Source organism: Nilaparvata lugens, chromosome 7 (genome assembly GCF_014356525.2).
Source record: "Nilaparvata lugens isolate BPH chromosome 7, ASM1435652v1, whole genome shotgun sequence".
Classification (NCBI taxonomy): domain Eukaryota; kingdom Metazoa; phylum Arthropoda; class Insecta; order Hemiptera; family Delphacidae; genus Nilaparvata; species Nilaparvata lugens.
Window position 1 is genome coordinate 30,631,888 of NC_052510.1, and position 12,860 is coordinate 30,644,747.

The following is a 12,860-nucleotide window of genomic DNA, read 5'->3' on the forward strand; positions in this document are numbered from 1 at the left end:
CAACCCACCCTCTCTTCTATCACTTTAACATAATATTCATGGACCCTATTTCTAAAAACTCGAACCTTGTACACGCTAGATTATTCAAATTTCAATAAAAATCACAAGTAGAACACATTGAAAATAGAACTTTTATTATAGATACACTAGTCAAATCATGTTGTTACCTGTGTTTGGCTGTGATTGAAATAACTCTCCTTTGCGGGTCATATTATCATTCTTTTCCGTACAAAGGTAGGCTACTCCATACACTTTTGTAATCGAAACGTGTATGGTAGGCCTTAGCAAACAATCATTGCCCTTCTGATTTTGATAGAGCGGTAAGAGATTGATGGATTAATGGAGTCTCCGTATGAAAAGATCGGCTGCAATCATTTGTCCCTAACAAGAACAGAGTTATTAATGCTCGGGCAGGTTTTATTCAGTCCTATTATAAAAGACCTGAAGAATGGCGCTCAAGGTTAGCTAACCCATTGCTGGATGGGAAGAGAACAGAACAGTTGGTCGTGCAAAGACCTCGCACCAATTCGTGGTGGCACTTTGCACGCCTATTGTTTGAATTTACACGAAAAAACTAAAAAAAAAAATGTTGAACTCTTTGTTGTGAAGAGAGTGATATTCTCTAAAATATACAGGTACCGTATATGCTTTATTATATAACTAGAAGCAGAATAAAATGATAAAATGAGTGAATGTTAATAAGCTCATTTCAATTTATGGATGTACGTAGTTGAAATGCTGTAGATGCAATGATACCTCATGTATGATAGGCCTATTGTTTTATTATTAATATTATCAATTTGTTGCGTTCAGTCGCTCAAGTGATCAGAGCTCTTGCAGCATGCAACACGTGGAAAGAAAAGGAAACGAAAAGAAAACTCTCTTAAACTAACTATATGACCATAGAAAAAACACACTATTCATGTATGCTTATTCTATGCTAAGTTTTTTGCCAGAGAGAACTCGCTTGAACTTGTTATAACGCTTTCTATCGATTGTATATCATCATAGATAGCATATGATAGAGAATAATGCATATGCTTTCTCTATGATATTATTCAGACTACAAGATTTTTTTAATAAATTCACCCAGTTCCAATATTGTCTTTTCCGTGAAAGCAAGAAAAGTGCTTTCAACATCTTCTCCCTCTTCAATAATGCCTAAACTTTGTTCAGTAATGGGCTTTCGATAAACTATCATCAATCATTCAAACATTTTATAAGCTAGAGTAAGTAAAGTAGGGTATGGGTATGATAGAAAATTTGATCATAACATCTTTAAAGTGATATACAGTGCTATATTACAAGTGATACCGGTACAGGTTGCAATTGAAGTAGGCTCTTTAAAAATAAAATAATCCAAAACAAACACCTGCCAATGTTTGAGGCATATTATGGCTGTGTACCATAGGGCTGAGTTGAGGCTCCCTCACCCTTTTCGCATCCTAGAGACTTCCGGCAGCTCTTTTCATTGACAGGCTCAGATTTCAGCTATCGGATACTCATCCTCTTCACTTTCCACAGTCTATGCTTCCGCCCTTCTATCCTCCATTCTAGTGTTTGATATAAGCTGAAAAGTGTTATGCTAATCATCAATTGATAGGAAGATAGTTTTACCAAATACGAATGATGGATATCGCATTGCATTATTTGTTTCAAGTATGAAATAGAAGCGCAGATGGAGGCAGAAAAACTGAAAATAAATAAATTACCCAAATATAATTATAATCTGATAAACCAAGTGTGGAATTATCAATCATGAAAATATTATCGTGGATATCTCATGGCCTTGACGTGATAAGTAGATCTCTATAATTGAATTTTTCATTATCTAATTCGGTGATAAAAAGCTTCTCAGTTTTTGTTATCTTGGTAATCAAATGAACCGAATAAAAACAAATTGAATTCATGAATCTGACTCCATTTACTTCACCATCATGTAGTCATGTAGCGACAACGTTTTACATTCGAAGTACGATAATTTCGATTTATCACTTTTTTACTGCTTGAACAGTTATTTCAGAAAAATATAATGTTCTGCTCGTGGTGTGGCAAAGAAAATGTGTGTTTTTTAGATAGCTAATCCAATTCTACCGATCAGCTAATCTATAGGAGGGCGCGACAGTCGAGACCGACGACATTCGAGGCCTACGACCGTAGAGGACTGTACAACAGTCCTCTACGGTCGTAGGCCTCGACTGTCGGGAGTGTACGAAAATTAGAGTGGCCTCAACTGTCACCTAACGCAGGCGACATTTGAGGCCACTTTTCCAGGAGTCCTCTTCGGTCGTAGGTCTCGACTGTCGGGGCTGTACAAAAATTAGAGTGGCCTCAACTGTCGCCTAACGCAGGCGACATTTGAGGCCTCTTTTTCAGGAGTCCTCTACCGTCGCTGGCCTCGAATGTCGCTGGTCTCGACTGTCGGGCCTGTACAAAAATTAGAGACTCGCTTGCAGCAGGCGACAGTTGAGGACACATCCTACTGCGATTCCAGACAAAATACATTTTATAATGATTATAACTTCTGATTTGTTGAAAACTAAATAATGGAAACTTCCTTCATAGAAAAAGCATATGAACTTTGAAGGTAGATAGTGCTTATCCTTGAAGGATTTTCAGAACGATCATCTTTGTGAAGAATTACAGCTTAATCAGTCAAGTATTTCAAGCGTGATGAGCTCACATACAAACAGACAGAAAGACAGACACCATCTCGTCTTATAGATGGATAGAAGATAGATAAATATTTAGATTTGTCAATGAAGGAGGCATAATTCAGTAGTAATGGATTCCCATTGCTTAAAAATATGTTTAGGGACCATCATCCAAGTACTGGAATGTATATGACTTGACCACCTTTGTTGACGAAACTCAATTGGAGGAGTCCTCTTTTCAGGAGTCCTCTGCCGTCGCAGGTCTCGACTGTCGGGGCTGTACAAAAATTAGAGTGGCCTCAACTGTCGCCTAACGCAGGCGACATTTGAGGCCACTTTTTCAGGAGTCCTCTGCCGTCGCAGGTCTCGACTGTCGGGGCTGTACAACAATGAAGGAGGCATAATTCAGTAGTAATGGATTCCCATTGCTTAAAAATATGTTTAGGGACCATCATCCAAGTACTGGAATGTATATGACTTGACCACCTTTGTTGACGAAACTCAATTGGAGGAGTCCTCTTTTCAGGAGTCCTCTGCCGTCGCAGGTCTCGACTGTCGGGGCTGTACAAAAATTAGAGTGGCCTCAACTGTCGCCTAACGCAGGCGACATTTGAGGCCACTTTTTCAGGAGTCCTCTACCGTCGCTGGCCTCGAATGTCGCCGGTCTCTACCGTCGCTGGTCTCGACTGTCGCAGGACTCTTCTGTCGTTTGCATCGTTTGACATCGACCCATCTATAGCCTCTCCATATCACCTATTAATTAGAATATAATTATAATATTTAAGGGTTGCTATTCAAAGTTGGTATTCAAGTTTGTTCCTCCAAATGAATGAAATTAAAATTTCAGATTAAATAATCTTCTGACTCAATTGAAACACATTTAAATGCGACCATACATTGATTACAAAGGTTTAATGCTTGAACCATCTTAGGAGCGATCCTTACGCAATAACATTTTACGAACTAGTTCTTTATGTTAGCAGCCAGTTTTATTCTCTAATTTGTATTTTGAATATTGATTACTTATTTTTTTCCTCTTCCTCTATCTTAATTAACAACCATTGAATATTTTGAATAACATATACCTTCCACCTCAGAATTGGTCTAGTTTTTTACATAATTTCTGTTTTTCTCTGGATAGGACTATTTCTCGGTTTTTCAAGGTTCATTACATTGGTACCACGTCATCAGAATAATAGAATGACAGGCTGTAAAAATGATCTGTGTTGTTTATGTGGGAGTGTTCTCAATTTTCTCTGAGCTGATTTTATCTGACCGCTGATCCTCGACCATGCTGTCGATTTTTTTTGCGTAATTGCAGCTTCTGTTGAGTTATTCTGTGCAGTGAACAAAGAGTAGTTTAGTTCTGTAGCTAAACTTTTAGAAGTAGTGAGAGGTTATCAAGCAAATAATGGAACGAATTACTTGTTTGCAAAAGTAAAATCTGTGTCAATTTATCTGAAGCACTGATGGCATTTTCATCAATAAACAAAGCCAGCCTACCTCTCTCACTTGTCTGCACTTCTCCCTGTTGGATTCATGGCTTTATAATATGATAATTGTGACTTCATGTTTTTCTTATGAATTTCTTTGTATGCTCCACTGAAGCTTTTCTCTACTTATCTCTGAAAGTATTCTTTCAACTTATTAATTTTTTGTTTCGTTTGATTCCAGGACCAATATGAGAATTTATCACTACACACACAAAAAGGAATTGACTTTCTGGAAAAGTATGGACAGTTTATTAAAGAACGATGTACAATCGAAGTGGAATACGCAAAAAACCTCAGGTTAGTTTTACTTTAGTTTTTGTTTTACATTGTTATAATATGTATAGGCTTTCAAACAACGTATATTCATAATCATTTGTAGTCTATTGATAATTCATCATTCATAGTAGTAATCTATAAATAATTGATAATTTCCAGTAGTGATCCACTACTAACTACTGTATTTCTGAAAGTATTTTTTCCAGCGATGGTATAGATTATATCAATATGAAAATTATCAAGTACAATCTCATATTTAGTTCTAATAAATTACATTCATAATTAATTATGAGCAAAACAGTATTTTTAAATGATTCTGAAGATCTACTCATACTGCATTTTCAAAAATGAAAACTGGTACAGTTCTACAATAAGTTTAATAGTTATTCATCAAATTTATATTAAAAACTACACCATATTATTTTCAAAGCATTCTATTCTAATATTCGGTTTGAAATACTGTACAGTTTGTGATCGTATTGATCGTCTAGTTTCTAGCCTTCTTCTTGGTAACTTCATAGCTTGGTGAAGCTGTTTAGTCAATAAGAAGAGGGTGAGCTATGTTTACTCCAGGTCTGCTGCCTGATCTAAACTGGGCTTGCATCCGGTATGGTTTGTCTCCTGCTGATAACACAAAACTGTCACTTTTGACAGCCACCATTGAGTGAGTGGCTGCATACATACAGTAACTTATGACACCTGATATAAATGCTATATACAGTACCTGTGACGTAGGGACAATAATCTCTCTCTTGACTCGCTGCTATTATCGGAAGTTGAAGTTTTTCAATTTATCAATCAAAATCAGAATGGAGGCCCATTTCGTTTGGAATCCATTCTTATTAATTTCTAATAAAAAGTTATTCTGTTCTATTCCGTTGTAGGTCTTATTCTTATGATCCTAATCATTATTTTGCGAGCAATCAAAATCACTTCCCAGTAGTTCAGACCCTACCAGAAATGGTATTCTGGTTTTCATTGGGAGTAACTTGTGAAGAAATCAGGAAACTATAGGGAGAAATTAAAAATGAACTTTCAACTTGTTGAATTTGATAAAGTAACAAATTTATTAGATTCAGTAATTCATATTTAACATATAGAAACTTCGTTTATTCTAATAATCGTATCCTTATAATTTGGAGAAGATAAAAAGAGCAGCAGATTGTTTCATTTCCAGAAATTGAATGACAAGTATGGATTTTTTGTACTGACATTCTTTTTTTTATGAAACAATATTGTCAGTCAAAGGTAGCTTTTGTTTTTTCGACAATCAATCAAATCTGTTTCTGATTTGAAATGATTTTCAACAAGTAGCCTAATTGCTCTGCTTGTGACAGACATCAAATCACATGCTGAGTGCCCGATGACACTGAGAGTGTTCTGGACAGGACAGTGTTCTGCTTGGTGCTCGCTTTGATAAGCTTTGTTTTGAAATGAGAAAGGAGAATCGAGTGAAAAGTAACCGTACTCTCAACTAGAATCATATTCCAGAAACAGTAAATTCTGTTAGGGAACCCAACTAGTCCAGTCAATATAGACATAAAAAAGGGGGTGTGCTTGCAATATTTATATTGTAGTTCTGATTTTTATATATATTTTTTGGGTACATAAGAGAAGTCCAGAACCAATTCCTTCATGCAAAATTTCCTTGTGCTAGATAAAGGTTGGCCCAAAAACCTCGTATTTTCGGCTCATTTTCCAGTTTTCAGCTATTTCTGCCAAATCTCGTAATCGGACAGAAAAATTTACTCTCGCCTTTTCTCTAGAATATGAAATTCTGAATAAAATGAGATCATTCGGAACTCTCTATCTCCAATGAGTACTGAGTTATGATTACAATGAATTTGTACTGAGTACTGAGTTATGACAATACATTTTCCACTTTTCGACCGAATTTGACTTATGATGCATGATTTTGGACCGCCTTGACGAGCCGAGAAGAATGAAGTGTACGATGAAATCTGAGCATTGTGTCAGAAGTTATAAGTGTTTGAAATTTTGATCGTTGGGGTTTCCTTAAGCGCGCCTCTCCACTAGGAAATACTGAAATGAAGTGCATCTAACGGGTGATTCTCATGGAACATAATTTCATGAACTTATGTCATTGTGCGAAATATCAATGTGAAGACTATGTAGTTGGTGATGATGGTTGAAGCTGGAGGAAATCAGGTGTTTTTCACAATACAAGGAGCATTGTTGTCAGGTGTACCTGGAAATCTATATGAGCGCTCTACCTGATCTCAGATTGTATAGCACAAAAATACGCCCAGAGGGATTTTAAATTATACACCTCAATGGTAACAATCGGAAGATATTGTTGATCAAAAACTAAAGTTCATCAAAATTGATTTTTTTCTTCAAATTTCACTCATTTTTGAAAAATCATAACTCAGTACTCATTGGAGACAGAGAGTTCCGAATGATCTCATTCTAATCAGAATTTCATAATCTAGAAAAAAGGCGGGATCAAATTTTTCTGTCCGATTACGAGATTTGGCAGAAATAGCTGAAAACTGAAAAATGAGCCGAAAATTCGAGGTTTTTGGGCCACTCTGTATCTAGCACAAGGAAATTTTGCATGAAGAAACTGGTTCTGGACTTCTCTTATGTACCCAAATATGTACACTTTTTTTATTTAAATTGGATAATCTTTTTCAATATCATTGTTAAAATATCATTCATTATAAGAGTGAGAAAAAGTGGCAACTGAAATTTTTAAGTGGTCTAATAAGCGAATTATGGGTTGTTGAAGTGCTAACTCAGTTTTCTTTCCAGATCATAAACGGTTTTGACTATATTAACAGAACTTCTCTTAAAAATTCAAAAAATGTATCTTTCCAAACTAAAACATTTTATTCCCCATAACGTTCATAATTTTTTTTTTTGTAAATTCGATAACTTGTTTATTTTGGCATAAATCACGAAAAAACGCATATTAGAACAAAGCCAATGATATACTGAATGTATTAAAAAAAACTCCATTGTAAAATTCGAAACCGTTTATGATCTGGAAAGAAAACGGAGTTAGCACTTCAACAACCCATAACTCGTTTATTAGACCACTTAAAAATTTCAGTTGCCACTTTTTCTCACTCTTATAATGATATTAACAATTAAATTGAAAAAGATTAACCAATTTAATAAAAAAAGTGTACTGAACAGCCTTAATATTCTTTCAAAATATCACCTAGTGCTCTTAAAATTTGTTTCAATCTTCAACCTATTAGTATCATCAACCTTACCGTTTTTAATTTATCATAATCAATCAATGATTATGACTAGCTGATATAGATCAGCTGAAATCAACAAGTTTTTATTGGTGTAGGATCCCTACCTGTGCAGACGTCGCCAGAATGCACTATGGCTTGGTTTACGGAGGTAGTGGTATCACAGTCCCATAACGTATTAAAAAATATCCGTGGCAAGAGAATAAAACGTTCCATGTACATATTCAGAATATTTACATGTAACAAATTTTGTTCTTGGAATTTTTTGTCTCGACACGTGGACATTAGGCTATCTAATGAATTTTCTGTAGATTCCAATTCTATTTAACCAACAGTGCCTTATCCTATTGCAAAATTGCATCAAACATCCATACAAACTATGTGCCTAAATTGTACAACTGTTGAAGAATTTGTAGTAAAACTAGTTTTGCTATCATAAGGAGATCTGATGGAACGAGACAGAAAATACATTTTAGAAATGGATGTCAATAACTGGTGTACGGGTAACCCATATTTAATTTATTTGACCTTATATTTATTTATACTTAGTAAAATGTAAATACTTTACTCGGTATACTTCATACTCCATACTTCAGTAAAGTGTGAAAATAAAGACATTTTATCTTCCCATTTATATATTATGAAATCATTTTTATGCCTTGAATCCATTCATTTCGAATTACGAAACACTTTCGCATCTTTAATTCCTATTTCGATTTGAACTAAGAACAATTTTCATCTTTTTTCCACTATCTTCATTTATATAACTTCCTTCCTATCTTTTAAACTTGGTTGAATTCAATCTATTGTTTGCTTCAAATCCTTTCTCATGTTCAAGGTACATAAGTGTCATTAAATATTTCATCTCTCATTATATCATTCGCCTCATAACCCACGCACAAGCCTAGAGCTCATGTGTGCATCACCCTCAGCAAAAAATCGTATTCTTGATCTTTTGTTTTTGACTGGCTTCTAGTTTGTGGACAAATTTACCATTTTCTTCAGCGAACTAGAATTATTGCAATTCCCCCATCGTGTCCCTGTTTACTACCAGGCTATCTGTTACTTGAATAAGTTAATCCAATGCTAGCCCATCTTCTTTATTTAGATCTATCCATTTTCCTATCATGTACATCTCCTATTTTGTAGACGAGCGAATTTGTGCTCTCTATACGACTCTAGCATTGCAAGTCGGCGTTGCCGTCTACCTGACCCGATGCTGTCTCAATGACTCGGAGGGTCGGTAACTCTTTATGAAGGACCGTGGGCTGCGAGCCGAGGTCAACAACTGACTGTTGTCAGCCCTCGACCACTTGCTATTGTCACTGTCATTGTTCATTCGATCGCTCTTCGTTTCTCGAGGCTCTCATTGTCTGCTAATTGTCTTCAGTAGAACTACCTGAACCTAAATACTGTACTAGTTGTCTAATTTGATTGGGGAAGTAATCATATGGATTGATTATTATTCCTCGGTTCACGCTTCTAGAGTCTAACATTGTACAGTATATCATTGCTATCGTTGGATGTTATTTAGCTCGATGAAGGATATAATTGTCAAACTGGTCTCAATTCGATCGATTTGTGTGGGTTGATCTTAAATTATTGTCCTCGTGTCTACTAATTTTAATTGAAAATTACAAAGGTGATTGTATTTGGCCTACCTCATCAAGTCACATTCAGAGAGTATAGAATGAATACATTCGTTCAGAAGTTACTTTTAATTGCTAGTTACTTTACAATTTTATAATGAGAATGATGAGTTACAAGGAGCTCTTTGTTAATCTGTGCAATCCAGTTGTTAGAGATAACTGCAAAGTACCGTAGAGTGACAATAACTTGGAAGCTATTTTCAGCTTTCAACTCATAGAGTGACGGCTCGTTTTATAACATAAGATGTGGAGTCTGAAATTCATAGTTTTTTATTTGTTGTTAAACTTAAGCAGTATGAAAGTACACCTATTCTATTTTTCTCAAAAATAAGTTTTTGGTTTATTATGATGTTTAATCACAATGTGTCTTGCAATGTTTCTTTCCATTGGTTCGTCAATTATTATAAGATTATAATAATTGTAGTATAGACAAGATCCATATCATCCCTTGAATAATTGGGGGCACCTAATCAGTATGCATCTTAACATAATCCTTGTTCATATCTTCATATTCAATAGCAAGGACAATATTGATTACTTTCTTCCAATTACACTCTCCAGTATCAATTTTCCGCGTGTGTCACATAATTCATTACTGTATTCTGCAATAACTTGCAATAACTTCTCTGCCTCTCCTATTGTGATGTACCCAATGATTAATAATAATAATAATAATAAAATAATAATAAATTGGCCTTTATTCAATTTCACAATAATTACATTACAAAATAGATCAGTTATAACATTTTATTGTAGGCATTTTTTCTCCATGGCAAAGTGCCGTCTGGAGGAGCAGATGGAATTTACATGTTCAGACTCCAAATAGATGTGAAAAAAAAGAAATGTGAAAAGCTCAAAGACAACAACTCGAACAAAAACAATTAAAAATTGAACTCCTGGACCAGAAAGAATCTGTACTGCCATGCCTCCCTGCAGTACCGGCTCACCGCCTGCCAGTCCTGTCCATTCAGGTGCGCCCGCAACTCCCCTTCAGACAGGATACTCTTCCGCAGGTGTCTCGTCCGGATCTCAGCGAGAACAGGGCATCTGGCGATGAAGTGGGGCACATCCTCGTCTTCCTTCAAATTGCAGAGGGAACACGTCTTGACACCACGATTGAAGGAGTACTTGTTCAGCAGGACGAGCTCAGTCCTTGCCTTCATGAACCATTTGACCAGCGTGAAGTCGTCCTGCCGATGAACATAGTTGGTGAAACGTTCAAGCTGTGGGTAGATTGAACACCTCTGGCTCACCATCAATCTTCTTCTGAAGTTTTCCTGCAGTTTCTCGTCAACTCCGTTTAGAATCGCTTGAACATCGCCCGTCAGGAGACTTGTAGCAGGGACCCCATACACCCTCTCTAGATTGCTCCAATCATTATGCATAAAGACTTTTTTCTCAATCACTTTTTTCAGCAGTATGTGCGGGTATCTTTGTTCCGGAAGCTCTAGGCATCGACGCATATACTTGATATGCAGCCTCAATGTATAAACCAGCAGAGGTTTTAGTCCAGTTTCCAGGTACAAACAATAATCTGGGGCCCACATTGGCAGGTTGAAGACCCTCTTAATGAAGAGGCGTTGCACTTTCTCGACCTCATCTATCATTCTTCCTCCCCAGACTTGGGCTCCATAGCATACTGTGGATCTAGACATTGCCTCAAATACATCAAGCTTAGGTTTGAATTGAATATTTTTCTGGGTCAGAAGGCTGTTGAACATATTCAGTGTCATCTTTGCTACAGAAGCTTTCTCTTTAAAATGATTATTCAGTGAAAGTTTTGGTGTTAAGTTCACTCCCAGATACTTATAACTCCCTACAACTTCGATTGGCTCATTGTTGTAGAACCATACATCATGACGACTGGTTCTGCCCCCTCTCCTGAAAATCATAATCTTCGACTTACTCAGATTAACTTGAAGATTCCATCTTTCACAATACACCTCTAGGTTAGATACCCAATGATTGTACAGCCCCTCAATTATAAATTAGATCATTTATAGACCGTTATGCGAGCAAAATAAATTCCATCACTGGGAAAGAACAACAATCTTATCTAAGGCAGATAAACGACAGTTATCTGACCTATAAAGGCTGAAACTAATAAATCAGTAATTGTATATCTTTCAGAAACTTATCAACTAAAAACCATATGTATTTGTGATGTTTATTGTTTTGATCGGTAATTCAAATATTTGGAGGTTAGAATATTGAATCAATACATAACCCCAAACAGACCAAAGCTAACTTGTCAACAACTAGCCAATTGAGAAGGCAGTTTGACCAATAATTGTTCGCAACAGCTATATAATATTAATTTTTTCACCTTTCATACTGTAATTTCTATGCCGAATGGGCCCAAATATTTATTTATAAGCTGTCATGAAGCTATATTTATTATAGAGATGTAATACGTGTTAGTTTATATGTAGTGATTGGGGATTGACATTCCAACACATAAAAAACTATGTAAACAAAAAAATATATTTATTTATTAGTATGATTATTATAAGCATGTGTATTGTTATATGTTTTTATACTTCTACTTTATTTTATAAAATTACGTCTATGTTCTACAAATCATTAGCTACTCTTGAAGTTCACAAAATTAGCGCCAGCACAAGTTCTTTTGAATTGTTAAACCTATCTCGTTATTTAACAAATGTATATCGTAATGGATGAAATTATATTATTTATTTTATATTTTTATGGAACCAAATAATAATTTGGAACAACTTACAATAAGGAATTTTACTCATTTAAAAGCTTTATAGTTGGATCTATTTCCACCATCCATCTGACGCATTTGTTACGTCACAAGATCTGACCAATCCTGAATTAGTATGTAAATTTGGATTAATTTCTAAGAAGAATCTCAGGTGGAAATTAGAAGAGGAGGACTCGAGGCCATTTTTCGAAAATCACCAGTGGGATACAGACCTGGTCCACATACTTAATTGTTTAAAAGCTATAATTCCTGTTTTAATGTAATTTAATCTTTGTTCTTTCTGTTTTAAAAGTTGTTCTAAAGTTCCTATAATAATCTGTGATATTAATTTTTGCGATTTCATTTAAATAAACCCTTATGAAACCAACTGTGACAAACATAATGTTCTACAAATCAGAGCACGAGGAATTAAATTTGTAGCATATGCCATCAACTTTGTATATATGATCAGAACCAGATGGGTTAGAATATTAGTTTCTCGCCGACTGCCATGTGTCAGTTCTGTTCTTCAACAGTTCCTATATTTATGTATACTGTTTTATATAAAGCCAATCAAACCATAGATGTAACTTATGCTGTCTCTAATGCTGTCAGTTTTGTTCAGTTAATGAGTTTTACTTGATATAAATTTGAAAAATTAAAAGGTTATTTATTTATATTTGTCATCCTAGTTTGACAAATAGATATGGCTTACCTAATCCTATATCTGGTAAGAAGAAGTACACATTTCTATTCAAAAAAGGACTAGAAAGGTATGATACCATATCTATAGTATCATATCTCGTAGGTCCTTCTTTATTAAAAATGTTGCATAAATCTATTATTTGAAGTTG

The 12,860-nt window shown here is 35.3% G+C and overlaps 1 protein-coding gene across 7 annotated transcripts in view; it reads left to right on the plus strand.

Annotated features, from left to right (window-relative positions):
• The window catches only part of LOC111054002 (formin-binding protein 1-like), a 169,471-nt gene that overhangs the window by 68,328 nt on the left and 88,283 nt on the right, over positions 1–12,860 (plus strand). For all 7 annotated transcript variants that reach the window (XM_039432515.1, XM_039432517.1, XM_039432519.1 and 4 more), the window contains exon 2: positions 4,329–4,444. In XM_039432515.1, coding sequence (XP_039288449.1) covers positions 4,329–4,444 — 116 coding nt within the window. The remainder of the gene's footprint in view (positions 1–4,328; positions 4,445–12,860) is intronic.